The sequence below is a fragment of the Barbus barbus genome, assembly GCF_936440315.1.
Source record: "Barbus barbus genome assembly, chromosome: 42".
Taxonomy (NCBI): Eukaryota; Metazoa; Chordata; class Actinopteri; order Cypriniformes; family Cyprinidae; genus Barbus; species Barbus barbus.
This window is the reverse complement of record NC_136720.1, coordinates 14,568,783-14,588,917: the sequence shown is the minus strand read 5'-3', so window position 1 is coordinate 14,588,917 and position 20,135 is coordinate 14,568,783. Positions and strand designations below refer to the sequence as shown.

The 20,135-nt window shown below is 35.5% G+C and overlaps 2 protein-coding genes across 3 annotated transcripts in view; both read right to left on the bottom strand.

The window, feature by feature from the left end:
• Positions 1-19,933, bottom strand: part of LOC306861267 (myosin-binding protein C, slow-type-like) — a 38,849-nt gene extending 18,916 nt beyond the window's left edge. For both annotated transcript variants that reach the window (XM_079403451.1, XM_079403450.1), the window contains exons 1-8: positions 19,692-19,933; positions 5,676-5,786; positions 5,434-5,582; positions 5,223-5,340; positions 4,702-4,753; positions 3,765-3,821; positions 1,670-1,833; positions 1,131-1,263 (exon numbers count right to left, since the gene is read on the bottom strand). In XM_079403451.1, the coding sequence (XP_079259577.1) occupies positions 1,131-1,263; positions 1,670-1,833; positions 3,765-3,821; positions 4,702-4,753; positions 5,223-5,340; positions 5,434-5,582; positions 5,676-5,786; positions 19,692-19,728 (821 nt within the window). In that variant the 5' untranslated portion in view covers positions 19,729-19,933. The remainder of the gene's footprint in view (positions 1-1,130; positions 1,264-1,669; positions 1,834-3,764; positions 3,822-4,701; positions 4,754-5,222; positions 5,341-5,433; positions 5,583-5,675; positions 5,787-19,691) is intronic.
• On the bottom strand, positions 6,484-11,753 carry LOC306861429 (uncharacterized protein; the record flags this gene model as incomplete). The annotated part of the gene is made up of 4 exons (XM_079403677.1): positions 6,484-6,566; positions 7,866-7,916; positions 9,954-10,229; positions 11,672-11,753. The coding sequence occupies 4 exons, from the start codon at positions 11,751-11,753 to the stop codon at positions 6,484-6,486; spliced, it is 492 nt and encodes a 163-aa protein (XP_079259803.1).
• Positions 19,934-20,135: the final 202 nt, after the last annotated feature.

Here is a 20,135-nt window from a genome sequence, read left to right as displayed (position 1 = left end):
AGTTCTCCAAAAAGCAGGGAACACTGGGATAGACATCATTGAAGATAAGCAACCAGAAAGCTGCACCGACCACCCAAATGGCTTTAATTTAGTTGCTCTGAGTCTGAACAATCATTGAGGAAGTGGGTTGAAATATGCTTTTTCCTTAATTTTCAAATAACTTAATAACAAATCATTGGCTTTTACAATTATTGATAAATTAAGCAACATGAATACTGTTATAGAAACTATACACTTGTGTTCATTTACTCCTTAGCATTAAACATTCTCTTAAAAACAGCACTTTAAGTGTAGCACTTTAATACACATTATTACAAAATATTTTGTGTGAATGTTATTTATGACAAAGCTAAAATTATTAAAAAAATAAAAAAATATATAAAAAAAATATTTTTGTGCAAAGTTTATTTTTTCTTATATTTATTATGCCAAATAGCGGAGCAGTGACTACACTCTAAAAAATGGTGGGTTAAATATGGACAAACCCAGCGATTGGGTTGTTTTCAACCAACAGTTAAATGTTTAACCCAACCGCTGTGTCAAAAACAACCCAATCGCTGGGTTTGTCCATATTTTACCCAGTGCTGGGTTTTCTTTAAACCAGCATTTTTTTGTGAAAGTATTTTGAGTGTATTTGTGCAATTTTACCATAACACATTTCTCCAGAGCATTAGAGGTAAATATATTCATTTTAATGTCCAAATTTCAGGCAGCTTTCACAACTCTATTAAAGTCCTGTGAGGGTGTTGGTGCCTTTTTCCTGTACAGTTTTCTGTTGTTAATTACTCACTGTACACTACATTTAAAACTTCAAATGTAGCTCAAGAGCTTCACATTGGCCTTCAATCACATAACGTCCTTTAAACATTTCTGGAAGTTATCATATGGCACAGATTAATGTTTAAAGAACGTTGCGTGTTTGCCGGGTATGAAATGCTGATGGTACACTTGTGTGTGTAGCAAGTGTGTTTGTTGCAAACAGAGTAATTTCCGCGTCCCCTGTGACCAGCAAGCCAAACAACACAATAAATGAAGGTTTTAATCAGGCTGGTGTATACAGAGAGTTTCACATGAGCGTGTTTCTGAATGTAGTTGTAAAAATTAGCATGTTAGAATTGGAGGTGACATACTTTGGAGTAGGGCGGATCTCTTGTCCATTCTTGTACCATTTTAACTCCACGGTCGGGTCAGCAAGGTCCACAACTAACCGAATCTTTCCACCTTTGTCCGCCTGATACGCAGGTTCAAGTCTCTTGGCAAATGCTACAGTGGAGAGTTAAAGGAATAGTTCACTCAAAAATGAGAAATTACTGATAATGTACCCACAGGACATCAAAGATGTAGATTACTTTTTTCTTTATTAGAACAGATTAGGAGAAATTTAGCATTACATCACTAGCTCACAAATGGAAGTGAATGGGTGCCGTCAGAATGAGAGTCCAAACAGTTTGGACTTTCATTCTGACGGCACCCATTCACTGCAGAATATTCCAAATCTGCTATGATAAAGAAAAAAGAAAAAACACTCTACATTCTAGGATGACCTGAGAGTGATTTTAAGCGAATTTTTTAACAGTGTTTCAACTGAAGAATTTTACATTTTACATGTGAACTGAATACTACATATTTATCAAGCAAAATAAACATCTAATAGAGTTTAAATCAGCACCTTCACTCTTTTTCTCTTCCTTTTTGGTTTTCTTCAGTCTTTTTAGCAGGCCTCTGAGATCGGTGATGCCATACGTAAAAGCAATCTTCTCATATTGATCAGGTCGGGCATTTTTCAAAATCTCCCACACATCCACCTCAGGAACGTCCTCTTGCTTGTGCTCCCTGACATCACAGAGCAGTAAGAGGTCAGAGGTCATGGCTAGGTATCTTCAACATGTGTTGAGGAACCAGATCGCTATGTAGGAATGTTCATAGGCTTTAATATGAGAAAAGAACGATGAATGTTCCACTGTTGTCTTCCTTACTTCTAGTTCCTCAAGACATGTCACACAAAGAGATGGGTTGGATAACCTGCCTATGTTACGGTAACCTGTTACAGGGAGAGATGCCTCGCTAGTTTTTAGCTACACAGGTGTTGACATGATCAAGGAAAGGATGGTTCTGTGTTTATGACTGGGGACAAGAATTTAGTGAGGAGCTGCAGTACTACTTTTTATTTTCACTATGATTGGAAAGGATAAGGTCAGTAAAAAGGGGAGAACATTGTGTTATCATGTGGTTAACACATGATCGTGCTCATGATGGATCAACAGACTAAAATCGTTTACTAAAAGAGAAGTGTGACATTTGATTGAGTGTATTATAATGTCATTTATATTAGGAAGATTTATAATTAGGGCTGTCAAAGTAAAATTAATTTTGTGCAGGTCTCAAAATGCGTGTTAAGTGTTTAACTAACTTAATGTAGCATAAAGATGAACAAAGTAAATACATCAACAATAAAAACATATGGAGAGTACATAATTATATAAGTATTGCATAAGCATTTTGTTTTATTGTTGGTGTTCCTAATTTATGTACAAATATACCAACAATAAAAACAATCCACAGACAAAACATAATTAGCTAGAAACATAGCTAGAAATTGTACCCATCTCTTTGCAGGAATCCTATCTATTCTAAACACATGTGGCAATGTAGTTGTTGGTTAGAAGTCAGGGTTTATTGTTAGGAGTGAATATTGTTGTTGTTATACATGATCACAGTCGTTTATGATCAGGGTTAAATTAGTCATCATCAGTTTTTATCATACAGCCCTCTTCTTACACAGACATTTCCCTGAATGTCTGGAGGTAACATTATTATTTTCATGTTTTAATGTGTTTCAAATCTGTAGTTGTTCAGGCAAGTATTAAAAACACTGAAAGTTTGCAGTTGCAGTTGTGCGCCTTGTTTCTCGAGTATAAATCAAGATTCCATAAACAAAAGTAGTGATAACACTATTTCACAGCTTCATGTAGAAGTGCTCCATCAACAACTCATAAATGAGTGGAAAACATTCCCTTTCCATCAGGTTCTGAACTTTAAACGGTTGTTTCCATCATTTCTGAGCGTTGCTGAATCTTTTATGAATGCTGTCTTTAAATAAAGTGTTACCGGACTACAGTAGGCCAACACTCTTGCTTATACAGTTCCTGTTCAGGTCATGCTTGGGAAGCTAAAGGATTATAACACTTACCAGTGATAACGTCTAATCGATTAATTACCTACGATACTAACCTGCCTTGTCTGAAAGCGTAGGGAAGAAAAAAAGAGACAAGCCAAGATAATTTTCTAACTTTTCTTTTTTCCCAATATGCAGGAGTTTAACTTCTACTATTAGCTAACAACAGAACACTAAAGCAAAACCTCAAGAAAAAAAAAATGCTTCTAGAGGCAAAACTCAAAAAATAAGTACTGAAATGTATGAAGATACTGTGTGTGAATCCAGTATTTCATTGATGTTGGCAACAAAATACTCTTGTTTGCATTGATGCACTCTTATTTATATGCCTAAATGTGTATTCATGATAATAATGGCACATAAATATTGTTTTCCACATTAAAGGATGGCTAAATATTTTAAGGGAAGAGTAATTGCTATGATGCAATGAATAACATAAAGAAATCATCGTTTTAAGAGTGTAAAAAGATACTGTTGGATTTTAACAACAGTGTAAAAGAACGTATGAAGAAAAAGACCTGTCAGGGCTTAAGGAAAAAAAAAATATGAAAGAATTGGTCCCATTGGAGGACCAGACTGGAGTTCTCACCTATGTTTGAGAAGCCCACTAAAGTCAAGTTCGCCTGCATCGTCTTGGCCTTCACTGCTGTTGTTCACAAGAGATTAATGGAAAGTGAATCAGACAAGTCACAAACATCAGAATCAAACAATGCTAAAAGAACAACGCAAGAGCCTGCAATCTCTGCATCCTAACGAATGTAGGATTGAGGTGTACACAAGAACCTTTCGCATCGCGACTGAGTGCGAAAGCACTGGCGTTGGGCGAAATGATTTGTGCACAAGCTACCAAGGGTGATCCTAGTGGTCTCATGACTGATTCTCCCAACGGTTTGGGAGAACAGTATGAGCTTGGATAGTTTGCGTTGCTTTCTGACACATTGTTGGGGTGGAAGTTCCCAGTGCAAGCGTTGGCCTTTTGAACAGTTCAACACATTGGTTTGGTCGATGGGTGGATTTGGTGGTAAATATTTTTGACAAAATGGTTAACTGAGAAATTTCTGGTAACCCAGTCCTTCAACAACCATGTATATGTACATCGCTTTGTTGAGGATTACTGGAACAGAAGTTCTGGTTTAATTGAGTAAACATTCACAGAGAAGATTTTAATGCAACATTAATGCTGAAAATTTATATTTTATGATTTTCAATGTCACATATTATTTATTTTTAATCCTGAATGATATCATAACATTTAATTTATGTATTTCTAATATAGATGAATCATATATCATTATATGCTATATCACTGATAAATTGAACCTGTTTGTTTGAGGTGGAAGAAATAATAAACTGCTTAATAAAACACAGAATTTAGAAATGATCTAATAGCATACAGTAACATTATAATTTTTATTATTGATTTCATTACCAAAAACACTCTTTTTTTTCTGCCATTTTATTCTGAACATTGCTTTACATTTTTCTCCGTATAAAAATCATTTTCAGGGAGGATGTTCCCTCTTTACCTTCTTTTGAAAGCTGAGCGGATGTCAATGCTTTGAGAACCGTCTGAGACTTCTGAGGAAAAAATAACAGAAATAGAAATACACACACAAAAAAAGAAACACAGCAAAGAGATTAAAATGAACACTACCGTTCAAAAGTTTAAGTTTAGTATGTTTTTTTATGTTTTTGACTGTTTATGCTCACCAAGACTGCATGTATTTGATTATAAATAATAAAAAAACAGTAATGTTGTGAAATTCTATTATAAATAGCTGTTTTCTATTTGAATATATTTTTAAAGTGTAATTTATTCCTGTGATGCAAAACTGATTTTCAGCAGTCATTACTTCAGTCTTCAGTGTCACACGATACTTCAGAGATCATTCTAATACGCTGATACTGTATATTTGAAATCTTTTGTAACATTCTAATATTAGGTCTTTACTGTCGCTTTTGATCAATTCAATTTAAAATCATATTTTTGAACGGTAGTATTGATGTCTTTGATTATGTGTCTGTCGTGTTGAATCAGAAAACAAACCTTTGACCTCCAGGTCAAAAGAGCAGCTATCAAATTTGTCTTTGTAGGTGACTTCACATCTGTAATTCCCTGCATAGTTCTCCTTCGCCTTTATAATGTGCATCTCAAAGGTGTGAATCTACAGCAGAGGGAAAGCAATGCCAAATATTTCTAGAAGAATAGGATAGCTATGCAAATGCTTCTTCACAATACATTGTTGGGGTGGGATCACCTTGGTAAAGCGATCGAAAGATTCTTTAAGCTGCAGATGCTTCCCAGTCTTGCTAGCCAGATCCATCCACTTGCCCTTGAACCACTTAATGGTTGGTTTACGAAGCAAGTCTTTGGCCTCCACCTTAGCAACGAAGGTGATGTCTCCACCTTTCAAACAACAATAGATGGTTTTGTTGAATAAATGTTGTGAGATCTAAAAGATGTGCATAAGAGCCTGAGATAAAAGCTGGAAATACTGACCTAAATTGATGGAAGCACTCTGAGGCTTTTCAATCAACAGAATCGAGAGCGGTGGAGTATCAATCTGTTTGTCGAGCTCCTCAGGAGGCTGGCCATCCCCCAGAGACCACACTGACCAATTAGGAGAAAGAACACACTTACCGTACATTTTTGGTTACTTTATAATAACTTTCATTTTTATTAGCATATTATAATAGGTAATTACAGTAGTTAGTGCACATTCAAATATTAATATATCTATATTTCTATATAAATAGATTCATATGCATCAAATTTCTTAATGAAAGTTATTATCAAATATTTGAAATCCATATATCATCCAGTTGTCTTAACTGACACGCACACACACAAGTACTCAACAAACGCACAGTGACACATCGTCATCACACATTGCTGCCACAAAGCAACATGGAAAGCATAAAGACACTGAACAATGACCTTTAAGAGGGAAAAGAGAGAATGGGTTAACATATGTAAATATATATTGTGTAGCAAAATCATTTCGGAAAATATTCAGATTGCTCAATGAGATTTCACAGATGTTTTTAGTCAATGATCAATGATGAGATTAAATCTTTACCAAATAATATTATGACCTGTGCCATTCATTTTCCCATGGAGTGTGAAAAGGCAGATGATCTCCAAAATCCCTCAAGTTTCTTTTAAGATGGGGTTTGGGATTATTACACCGCTCTGACCAAATGTGCCCATGTGCCGGTATCATTTGGCTGTCCATTGTGGGAAAATTAAGCACTAGAAAGCGTCTTCCCACTAAACATATTCCTAATGCAGCCTGTGTTTCTGGCTTCTATGGATCAGTTATTGCATCTACAGTAGTTATAGAATTACCTGAGTCTTTTCTCCCCCTGGTTGACTCAGGGTCGTTATCATCTAAACAGAGACAGAGAGAAATTTACAGCATATTATAAGAAATATTACTGTAAAGTCCATTGCGGCCAACACACTGTAACACACAATGGCACACAATTCCACATATAAAACATGAACAGAAAGCAGGAACAGATTGTTAATGCCACTCCATTTAGGGAAATAGGACACAATGGTTGTGTCGTTCCATACATGATCAATTGTCTTTTCAGGAAACATTGTGCTTAGAATATTTGTATATTTACATACAATGGTTAACCTAATTTTTAATTACTGAAAATATAAAGGCTGTCTTTATTTAAAATGATTAAAATATGAGAAATAAATGGTATGATATTCTAACAACTATTATAATGTTTTCGCAATGCTTATGTCATATATATATATATATATATATATATATATATATATATATATATATTTTTTTTTTTTTATGGTGAAATAAAAGATGGAACTATCAGGAATTTATGTGTTGGAGAGTGTTACACTGGAAGTAAATGTAAATTCAAAGGGCAAGGCTTTACTGTAAATAACTGTAATAATATTAAACCTGTTTGCTCAAATTAATATTCGCATATAATCTAAAACTAAACATATCTTTGGGTAGAACGTAATAGGGGGCATTAATTAGTGAAAGACTCTTACTAGGAAGGTCAATAGAAAGTTTCTTGGGAGTGCTGCCATCCTCTGTGAAAGAAAACAAAATATTATTTATTATGAGTATCTGTTTTAGCCAAGTGAAGGGCTGTTTATTGACCTAAAACTATGTAATGATGAAAAGTTCAATTTTAATAATATGCTGCATATTTTAACATTAACATTTTACTTTTTTTTTATAAATTAATTTTCTTCCTTTATGAATTCCCTTTTTTCCTTATTTTTGCATGTTTTTTTACTTTAAATTTACAATGAAGCATTTTATTATATGCAAAAACATGAATTATGCATTTCTGTACAAGCATTATGTGTATAAATACTGTATACACATCAGATGTATTCTGCATCCCTTCCTTTATATAGAAATGATCATATATTATATAAAGGGTCTAAATGCTTGTAGGAATTAGGCAAAAATCACAAACGTGAAGTGCATGTGTTTTTGCACATAAGTTCCTTTGCGAGTTTTGTCTAGAGCTGTAAATATTCATATTTAGTCCAATCTTTAGCTGGTTTTATTCTTAAATTCTCCTATAGTATTTGCATTTTGAATTTCAAAAGCTCACCTGACATTTTTATAGCAACAACATTAGTAAAGTAGTGTAAACATTGATTTGATGAGGATGGATCGTCATGGTTACCAACCTGCTGGAGGTGGAGGTGATGGAGTGCTGGCGGTGACATCATCATCTTTATCTGAAATAAAGGTGTGATTGACACAAACACCAACCTATCACTGACCTCCATTTCCAGCCGTAGACCAAACACAGCAAGCATACACGAATTTTAAATTCAACATGAACCCGCTTACAAGTAAAAGATGGAAAGCTGGGAATGTTTGCCAGTGTCTTGGACAAGCATGACAGGAATGGTATGTGACTTTATTGTGGCTGTGTATACGTGTGTGATGATAAGAGTGTGTTTTGCAAGACAGAAGCGATATGTATACAACCACAAGCTTATCTGATGGCCCGCCGGGCCATGAAGCAACACGCATGTGGATGATAGGAAGTGTGAGGTTATATTTTGGCTTGCCAGTGAAACCCTTGAGCATTTTGCAATACGCCGAGAAAAGCTATGCTTCAATTATTGCAGAAGATTCATTTTGTTGCTATGAAAGTCTGAATGCCACATTATTAAAGCTTCCGAGAAAACACAGGGAGTATAAATGCTCAAAGCACATATACACACATCTCCACACAAAACACACACAGACTGATTTACTTCTCTGTCCTCCGTTGTCATACAATACCTTTTATAGGAGTAGCTTTTGTATCAGCAGACTTCTTCAGTGAAGGTGCTGATCAGTATAAATTCAAATGTTAGTGGACACAAATACAAATAGTCTATGCATAAACTAGATTACAGCATCTTAGTGGACTTTTCTTACTCTTTTGGACTTGCTGTGGGATTTACTGTACATCACACACATGCATGCTAGATATCTTACAGGCACTGTCAGTACAGTGCTTTAAAGACCACAAAAGTGGAATTAAATGTAACATTATAAACAAGAATTTCCTTTGAAGGACTTTCCTGAAGGTTAAAGTGAAAGAGACCTTTGAGTCATTGGATGGTAGTGAGAGATTTGTTAGAAACACCAGGGTCAAAACATGTGGTGCTGATGAAACATTACAGATCTTTAGATCAGATCAGGGATATTAGACGGTTAAAGTTGGACATCCCCGATGGGTTCAACAAAACTAAATATGATGGAAAATACTGGTTATTAATGCTTCTGTTGATATCAGTGATTATTAAAGTTTCAGTTCCACATCTACTTGACCCAAACCGTATGCAACTTGCAGTGTTGAGGAGAAAGTAAAGCAACATAGTACATATTTTTAGCAATTTAACAGTACTTCAGTTTCCAGCTAGAATTGATGTAGTGTAAAGAAAGAAGAAAAGAAGAAAAAATACTATTGTATTGTTACTGTTGTTACTGATTTGCAATTGTAAATATGTTTTACTCAAGAATGAAGACTTAAAAAGTCTAGTATGGAAAAAAATAATAAGTTCATATTACATTCATCATCACATATTAAGGTCAAATGACCAGATGAATACCACTCATCTTATCTCATTAACCTCCCTGTTTTTACATGTTAAATATTGACTGAATGCAAATGTGTGTGTGTGTGTGTGTGTCTGTGTGCGTGCGCGCGTTTTTGTGACAAATGAGGACATAAATTTGTATAATGACACAGGTATGACATAGGTATTACAAGGCGAAGGTGACTTATGAGGACATTGCCCCATGTCCTCACTTTACAAAACGCTTAATAAATCATACAGAGTGAGTTTTTTGGGGGGAAAGTAGAAATGCACAGTTTCCTGTGATGGCTTAGTTTAGGGCAATAGCACATAAAGTTTGTACAGTATAAAAACCGTTATGATTATGGGATGTCCCCACTTTTCACAAAAACAAACGTGTGGGTGTGGGTGTGTGGGTGGGGGTGTGTGTGTGATGCTGCATTCATGCCAATAGTGATCAGTAAGTCCGCTGTAAAAAAAACAACAAAAAAACTAAATGCTGAAATGTTGCTTACATTGTTTAATTATTCTGTCATTTTCCTTTTTTGTTTTCTTAGTTTTTAGTTAATTTAAATAACCTTTGATATATCTTCTAAATTTGTCACTTTTTATTTAGCTTGTAGCTTTACAAACTAGTTTCAAAGTAGCTTCCCAACACTGACAAGTTGTTATTAGGGTTTTACTCTTTGCAATACTCACCGGGAACTTTTGAGGTGCTGGGCGTCTCTTCTTTTACCTCAATCACCTCGACATGCTTCTTAGCCTGTGTTGGCTCAGGTTCACTGTGCCCGTTCACTACAGGCTCTGTCACTATTGGCTGTGGGTCTGTGACCTCACCCTCTACTGGCTCTATTTCAGTCACCACAATTACTATAGGATGTGGCTGAGGGGTCTCAGCAGCAGGCATGGGCACGGCTGCCTCTGGTTCTGTCACAGTCACTATGGCCTCTGTGTCTTTGGTTGCCACTTTAGCCTCTGTACAGCAAACACAGCCAGGCTAGAGCAGCAAGACTTCAGGAAGCCACCAAATGCTTACAAATGCACACACACACATAGATGCAAAGTGACTAAACTGGTCAAATATGAGCATTACGAATATTAGCAAAACTGACATATGTGGCTTGATATAAATATTTATTTAAATTTCATTTATGGTCAAGTGTCCAAAACAGATCTAGTCACTGTACATCTATGAAACTGTAAATCCCAAAAGAAGCAAAGTACAACAGGCTCTGCAAGCATCTACTTGTGAAGCATTAAAAATAATTTAAAGATTATTCTAATGTACAAAATGTATAAATATGTTTGAAGGATATTTTAAATATAAAATAATATGTTAGTATATTATTATATATTTATTGATCTGCATATTTGTACTCAATAACTAGTAAATAATGAGAATGCATTATTCTCATGCATAAATTGAATAGGGGTTATGTATAGTGTATATTATATTTTAAAATATTTACATTAATAATAAAAATTATAATATAACAAATATTCATATTTAAATATTGATATATTAAGATATTACACATTTAACAGTTTTTCTAAAATATCCATATATTTGTACACAACTACAGTCAATGATGAGAATGAATTATCTTGCACAAAATGTGTATATTTATTTAAAATACATACTAATAAAAATATTAAACATATTATATTGTATTGTATTGTATATTTTTATTATTAAAGTATGTATTTTAATATGTTGTCTTTAATAAATTTAAATATTTTGAATATATATATATTTTTACAACAGTCAATAATTAAAATGAACATTTCCCTTATTCTTATTTAAAATATACTTTATATTAAAATATATACTTTAAAATAAAATATATAATATTAGCATAAATATTATACATTTAAATGTTTAAATATCCATATATTTGTACATAACCACAGTCAGCATGAATTTTGCATTTCTACTGACTGTCAGCTTGATATTGAAAGCCCGGTAAACAGTTGATGCCTGCACAGGTGTCTTTCTGTGGGTGTCCTTTGCTTCTTTTCATATACTATACCTTCACATCAAACTTCTCCATATACTGATGTGCATTTGCACAACAAAATCCGCCCATCCATAAACCAGAATATGGTATTAGTACTGACGCAGGTGTGGGTTAAGGTGTGGGCCATTCATTTGTGTATGTCAGTGTGAACCCTTATAAGCCCATAATAAGGTGTGTGTGTGTGTGTGTGTGTGTGTGTGTGTGTGTATACTGTAGTTCGTACACTTGCAGTCTGTGTGCTGAGTTACCTGAACTGTTGTGATCACAAAGTGATAATTTGGTGGAAATCACAGTGGAACAAAAACAAACACTCTCACACATGTGAGGTAAGAGTGCCGTGGGTGAAACTGAGAAGCGAAAGAAACCAAAGGGAGGGGAAACACATGGTTGAACACCTACCTTTCGGGGTCATCACAACCGATTTCTCAGATGGGGCGTCACCAGAGTCTGGGGCAACATTCTCTGAGTATGTGACAGACATAGCGGAGGAATGCAAGTGCCTCTTTCAAAGCATGAAGCGTCAGCAACACATACAGACACACATATATGCTGAAGGACAGGAGACAAAACAATATACTCACTCACATTTATATACAGATATATATAAATGTTATCACACACACACACACACACACACACACACAGTGGGCCTTGTTCATAAAACACAAGCAAAAGAAACTTCTGGACAGAAGAAAATGGAGAACTCCCCAAAACATTGAAAGAAAATGAAATGATCTCTGAAATGTGAAATGGAAATCATTCAACATTTTTTGTATAATGTCAATTATTTAGGCTATATAGGGTTTCTTTCTATCACTGGCTGTACGTAGAACTAGTACAATACTGACTATGTCCAAACGCTATAATGGGAAAGCTTACTTGTATAAGCCAGAAGCTCTGCAAATAAAGGCTCTGAAGCCAAAAATCATTTTAGAACCTCAAATGAGAAGTGTAAATATATTATCAGCGTGCTGTTAACACGGGCCTTAGCCTAAATGTCATCTGAATCAACAACCCATGATCAGCTGGATAGAATACAGAGATTCAGACCATCTAGCTGATATATGAAATAACAGTGATACTATCTGGTGAGTAGCCTACTTCACATTTGTGCTCACCATGTTTGCATACCGGTGCTGTGCGCTTATTGGCTTAATGTGTATTGCTTTAAGCAGAAACTGTGTCACAAAACATGTCATCAGTACTTCTAGACACACTCACAGAACTCAATCAACCAGTGGTTTATTTGTGTCAGTTTATTAGGTCTTTCTCGTTGCAAATTAACCAGTTATTTTTTGTATTAGGGCCTACTTTAATTTTGCTGATGCCCATAGCAACACTAGCAACACAACATTGCTACTTAAATTGCAAATTTGCAAATTTGCAAATTTGGGTTCAGGTTGTTTACATGGGTTTACTACATCGAGCAGAAAACTGCTTGGCTTGACTGTATCTGTTTAAACTGTGCTTCATACATCACTACTTTATTTAAAATTTTGGAATTACCGATGATCAGCGTTAACTATGGTAACATTAGCTTCTTTTTTCATACGATTAGGAGTCATTTAAAACACAGCAAGAACAGCTAATTATTACCATCTTGTGACTCAAAACCCTTAGACTACTAAAATGCCATTGGATTACTCTTTATATTAATATGGTAAGAATAAATGGATAGACGCCTAGAAACTCAGGTGCCCCCATTTAAAGCATAAATAAATAAATAAATAAATCTGGCCTATATGAGAGTGAAAATTGGAAAATGTAGCCTATAGGCTAAATAAATAGGCTTCGTGTCGTGCCTAACAACACCCTCCAGTCGTGATTTATTCACGATACAGTACGGCCTCTCGTACCTTATGGCTTACATATAGAATGGATTGCAGCTATTTTATTGTTATATGTTGTAATGAACATACAAATGTTTTATTATTAAAAGCGGAAGCTAATATAAATCCTCATGTACAGTATATTAATCTGATCATTAGTGTAAAAGGCTTCAGTAACTGGCTGACTGTTTTCATCAGACCACGTTTAACGATTTTTTCCCCTTCCTAACCAGTGACTCTCAATTAACATTGTCCATTCACTCATAAAAAAAAGAAGAAAAAAGTTATCCAGGATGAAGTTTATCTGAAGAAATTCACCACTCACCTTCAGGTTGGCCATCATCTGTCAGGAAAAAAGAAAAACAGCTCCATGAAGTTTCCTATATTTTAGGTAAGGAGGCTTTACAATTGTCTTAAATATTACTATGCCCCCCCCCCCCCCCCCCCCCCCCAAAATAACAAAGTTGCTTGTGCTGTCTTTCTTTATAATAAATGCCACTTGTTTTAATATTTTGTTATCTAATACAATGGCATTTTAACTCTGGATACTTTTTTATGCCACTGTATAATTTGTATAAAGAATGATGAGTGCAGCTTTGTCTGTCTTTAAAGCATTCTTTTTTTAACTCTGTGTGAGTATGTAGTATTGTGTTAGTTGCGTGCACATGTCTAGACATATAGCAAACAGAGGCACATGTTGACACAGCGTTACAGTAAACCCAGCAGAGCATGATGAAAGTGCTCTTACAGACCCTAATGTGATTAGAGGAGTTAAACAAAAAGCCTAACAAGATCAATGAGTGCATACATTCCTAAGTGTGACAGTTCTAAAATAAACCAGCTGTTGTATTTATAGATTACTATAGCATGGGCACCTGACTCTTTTTATAGAGGACAAAGCTTTAAATGAACTTATGTCATCTTTGATTTTACTTAGAAAGCCCTGATGCTACATTTACCTAAACAGAAAACATGAGGTCATGTGATGGGAAACCTGAACAGAAAGGATTAAAAAAATAGATATATTTAACATCTTAATGGCTTCTGCTAGAGAGCAATAATTGAAATCAAATCGAGTATTTGGAGTATCAACACCATTCAAAAGTTTAGAGTAAGTAAAAAAAAATAATAATAATTAATACTTTTATTCATCAAGGGATCAATTAAATTGATCAAGTGACAGTCAAGCCATTTATAATGTTACAAATAAATCCTGGTCTTTTGAACTGTCTACTCATCAAATAATCCTGCAGAAATGATTTCCCCTAAATATATTAAGCAGCACAACTGTTTTTAACACTGATAATAATTAAAGAAATAGTTATTGAGCAGCAAATCAGCACATTAGATTAATTTCTGAAGGATCATGTGACACTGAAAACTGGTGTAATGGCTGCTGGAAATTCAGCTTTACCATCACATGAATAAATTACATTTTAAAATATATTCAGATAGAAAAGTTATTTTAAATTGTATAATATTTTTGATCAAATAAGTGTAGCTTTTGTAAGCATATGAGACTTCTTTTAAAAACATTTAAAAACCAACCCCAAATTTTTGAACGGTGATGTATCTCCTGTAATCTCACATTTGTTTGCTTTAGAGTTTCAAAAGAGATGTCTCAAACTGTGCTCGGAAATCTGCACTTAAAGTCAATCATTTCTTTATCAATTTAAACTCAGATGATTTGGTGTCTACATTGTGTTATAGCTGTGTCTATACTGTATTTATGTCTTTATACCTGATTTATTTCTATATTTAACCTTCTAGGGAGGTTTAGGAGAAACATATGAGACCATGATGAAGTTGGACCATTACTGAGAGCTCCATTAGGTCTCTTACAGAGCAACCTCTGAGCAACAAACATTTCTCTACTCTATACATGATGTAAATGTCAGCAGCTTTGTCTCGGCAACCCGCTCCTGTTGCCTTGGCACGGGCTGCTGTGAATTCTGTGAGTATGCCAGCTTAGGCTGATCATGGCACAAAAGGATCTCTGTGAAGCGTTCCGAGCGCAACCGCTTCATTCCTGCCCCCTGCTGTCAGGAGCGCATGTGAGGAGAGCCAATGAGAACACCTGTGCGCTTCTCCTTGTTTAGCCTCTTGATATTTTTGACATCTCTCAGCTTTCAGCTCCCTCGTTTTGTTTGCTGTCTCTGTCAGTCTATCTCTCCTTCACTGGGTGTTTTCTACAGTTCATTGTCACCCACTTTAGCCTCTGTTCTGTGTGTTCTGTAGCTTCATCCTGTCTTATGTTGAGTAATTTCCTTGGTCATCGTCATACATAAAACTCCTCAAAAGAATTTATGAGATTTGGGACACAATTATATGAGACCTTCAGCAATGTAAAAAAATAAATAAATGAGCTGATCCCCTCATCTGATAGCAGGAATTTGATCACTGAACATGATAACATTTGTAATAATAATAATAATAATATTAATATTAAATCAATACATCTTTGCATATGAATTAGTCTTTTGAGACACCTAATTTTATTATAAATTTTTAATTAATAATTATTATTTTACCTAATTATTTTCTCTCTCTTTTTTATCTTGTGCATGTCATAAGAAAAACTCAATAATAATAATAATAATTATAATAATAATAAATGTTAAATCTTGATGGAATTAGTCTTTTAAGACACTTAATCTTATTTTCTCCCTTTTTTTGTTTTTGTTGTCTTGTCAATGCCATGAGAAAAGCACTACATTAATGTAACTACTAATAATTATTAATATCAATCAGTCAATTAATCATTAATCTTTTTTTTTTGCCTAAATTAGCCTTTTGAGACCCCTAATCTTTTTATCTCTCTTTTTTCTATCTTGTGGATGTTGTGAGAAAATAATTAATAATAGTATTAATAATAATAATTTAAAATCAAGATGTGTTTACTTAGTCTTTTCAGAAACATGATCTTATTTTATCTCTCTCTTTTTTTGTCTTGTGCATGATGCCTCCCCACAGATCACGTCTTTTGGATCCCTCAGCTCAGATTTGGCAATGATGTGGGCCCTTCCACCCATTAAAGAGCCATTTATGTCACAGTTGAGCTGGCTGGTGTGGCATTCTGCCCGTTTCGAGATCCCCATGGCTCATCCAGCAATAACGACAATTTTGAAAGGTATTGTTTTACCCTCACAGCGCAGCACAACAGTATGCAGGTATGTTCAGCTGTCCCTACTTGCTGCCGTGAGGACAGACAGGCTCATGTTGACCCCCTACACACCAACGGTCGTTACTAGCCGGCCCTCCAGCTTAATATAGATAGAATTCAAACTCATTTACTAAAGAACATTTTCAGTTACATGCTTTTTGTCTGACAAGCAAACTATTTATTGTCACGACCAACACAGACTAAAAAAGATTCATAATCTTAATAAATAAATAATAAAGTGTATGAGAGCGTTGATACAGCTTTAAGTTTGAGAATCAATCTTTTATAAGTTTTATCGAAGTACTGTTGTACGTGGAAGTCGTGTAAACTTTGCTGGCGCTGAGAACAACAGGCATCAGAGAGCAGATGACAGCTTGAATGTGTTATTTCTCTTGCTGTTGATTTAGGAGTGATCTGATATGAAGGAATGACACTTTGACTTCTCTGACTGAGAAAAAGTGAGAGTGAAATACGCACTCTCACTCACACAAGTAAAAGTTGCCAGTTGGCTGGTAACTGTATAAGGAACCGCAACATAATACATGATAGTTAAAGTAATTGATGTGCATAATTGAAAACTGACATACAGACCTTCTACAAATAAAACATAGGAAAAATGTTTTGTAGGATACGTAAAATGTTATTTTCTCCAAACTATCATGGCAACACGTAAGCAAAATATTTCTTACATCAAAACCACTATAAGAACAATAAAACAATGTCTACATATATATATATATACACAAACCTAAAGAGTTTTAATTTTATATACTTAAAACTATACAGGCTAAATTTGCTCCATTCACACACCATTAGCTTGTGAAAAGTTAATTTTGGACACTGGAAGTTCATTTTGGCCACCCCTTGTAATGTAGGGTGGGTTTGACATAGAGATTCTTTCACCTTTGACCTTATCTGTAAGTCAGTAGTCAAAGGCCAGCTACTTATCCTGATACGGCTCCTGAGATAAACTTTCACTGACTTGACACATCAAAAGTTTGTTTCCTTCCATTGTTGTTTTCCTGAGGGATGCTATTTGTGATGCTGGCCTACGTGGATATAGGTCATAACCTCCATCCTTTGATATTATTTATCGCAGAGATCAAAGTTCAAACAAACAAGGGCTCAGGATTCTCAGCATGATTGAGACATAAAGTCACTGGATGAATAGGAGTAACAGAGAGAAGAGAGAGAGAGAGAGCAATGGGGATTAAAAGTCTGCTCATTCTGAACTATTCCAGGGGTCTGGAATCCAGTTCCCTGGGGTCCAGCCCTGTTCATCCCTCATCCAGCCTTTTAAAGCCTCGAGTCAATGCTCCACGGCAACCCCAACCGCCCCCCGTCAGCTGTTCCCCCAAATTTATGAGAACAATCTTTTTTTTTCAAACAGACATGGTCACAAAGTCTAATACTCACTCTCTCAAGGTTATTTATGGAAGGCATCTACTGTATATGGAATCCATTGTAATTAAACATTACCGTTGGCATGTCAACTCAAACTAAGTTTCCATCTTTTAGAGCAACCAATTGTTTGTTACTCAAGAAAGGACAGTTGCACTGCAAAATCATTTGTGTCTTGTTTTCTGATAAAAATTAAAACAAGGTAAATATACCTGAGAAGCAAAATGGCAAGATATTATAGTTTGTTTTCAGAGAATACATTTTTAATAAATAATTTTTCTCTCAGCACATTTGCAAATTGTTAATATTTTTTTTGTTTTAAACATCAATTTTGGTGAATTTCATTAGATTTATGCTTAAATCTAATGAAAAATACAATCTTAATGTCTTATCCAGTTTTGTTTTCAGGTAAATTAATGTTGTTTAAAAGATGTATTTCACCAAAAAATGAAAATTCTGTAACATAAAAGATTATATATATTTTTTTTTTATTGTCCATATTAATGGGATTCAATGAGCACCAAAACACAAAACACGACATGAGAGTGAGAAAATTATGACAGAATAATTATTTTTAAGTGAATTAACCCTTAAAGAATGTTTAGACGTTAAAAATATTTTATGCATGATTTCTTCTTGATAGACAAATGGTTTCAGTCATCATATGCATCTTATCATTCATTTTTCAACCCACAAAAATCATCACGATCAACCGGATGGCATTTACAATGGGTGTTGGGCGCATCTGCAAACCCTGTACCGAAATGGATCGCGCCACCTGCCTGTTTATGACCATGTTTATGAGTATCATCAAAATAGCTTCCATAACATCAATCTCCCAAATCCTCCACATTCTGCATCATAATCCCCATTGTCCAGAAGTGGACGGATCCCATCCTGTGTGGATATGTTTAGAGGCCGATATTAAAATATGAGTCATCCTCAGAGGAAAGCCATAGCCTGACCAAAAATCGCATTTAAATGTCACTGGTGCTTGTCACGAATGATGAAATCTCAGAGCTGTTGTGCTTATGCATATGAGAGATCTGCTTTCATAACTATCCAATAAATTAAAGGTAGTTTTTTCCATTTAATAATAATAATAATGATGCAATGCATGTCAAAGAGCAAACACAATACCGCATCCTCATATTTCTCCATCCATCCATTAGACAGTGGAAGCTGATCTCTATATCATCACCTCTGAAATATTTGTCCATCTGAAGGCGTAGCATCCCCACCAGGCCATCAGCATTGCATCATCCAGAAATGCCTCTGGCACCACAGTAAAGCTGGGCTCCATGACTTGAAACCCAGCGCCGTTTAAGTCAGCACCATTCCATACCCAGAATCCCGTATAGCTCAGCTGACTCTGCGCTCCTAATCACCTTGACTATACACCATCCATCATAGCAACGGGTATGACAATAGTTGCTTTTTATAAAGTTGCCTGGATCACCTCATCATTCAGCACAATGTGAATTCCAAAGTCGCTCCTGATCATCCCTGAGCTTTTTATGTCTGCTTGACTAATTTTGTCCTTCTCATGACTGTAGGGATGATGCAAAGATCTTCACCTGCCTCTACTTCTACCAGCCACCTTGACCTAACATATGTTATGTTTTATGGTGTATAAACTGTCAATTTCATCTCATGCAACTCAAAATACACAATTTTCTGCATTTTTTGCTTTCTTTACATAATGCAGCATTGTATACTGTGTATGTTTGCCTCATGCAGTTGAGAAAACTCTGCAAGGTGAAGTATAAGTCCTTGTTGGTTCAAGCCTATTCGGTTAAAAAACATGATTCAAACTCAGATTAGAATGAAAAAAGGTGAAACAAACCAGCAAAACAGAGCTGCTAATTTGTTATCAGCATGTTTGTTAGTAATGCTGAGGTGATATCACTGATAATGTTGTTGTATATCTTGATTTGTTCACATTTGCCATCCTAAAACATTTCTCTACCTTTTGTTCCTTGATCAACAGATTCCCCACCAGACTATCTGTGGCATAATGATGGACAGGATTGGTTCTCACCTTTCTTTGTGGGCTCAGGCATGTTGAGCCGTTCTCCAGGGGACCAGGCACCAGTTGAAGGGGTTCAGAGGTGAGTCTGGGCTGCCCAGTGTGTGTGGCAAGGTGGTGTCCTTTAGCCAAGGGGTGTTATGATAGAGAAACGGTGATGAGGAAAGTTGCACCAGAGAGTTTGGAAGTCAATGAGGATGAGGGCAACGAAGGAGCGTGAAGGAGAAAGTAACAGATCTGGGGGTGATGAATAAATGGGGTTTATATAGCACTCATCTTAGCCACTCCTCTCTGTGTTTGATAATAGAGCCCAAAAAACCTCCCTAACATCTCCCTCCCCTTCGCTCCTTAAATCCTGGGATTAGATGTGACTCGCTGTGCCCTGTCTCCTCACCAGCTGGAGTCAGACAGCGAGAGGGGCTTTGGATAACGTTGCACTGC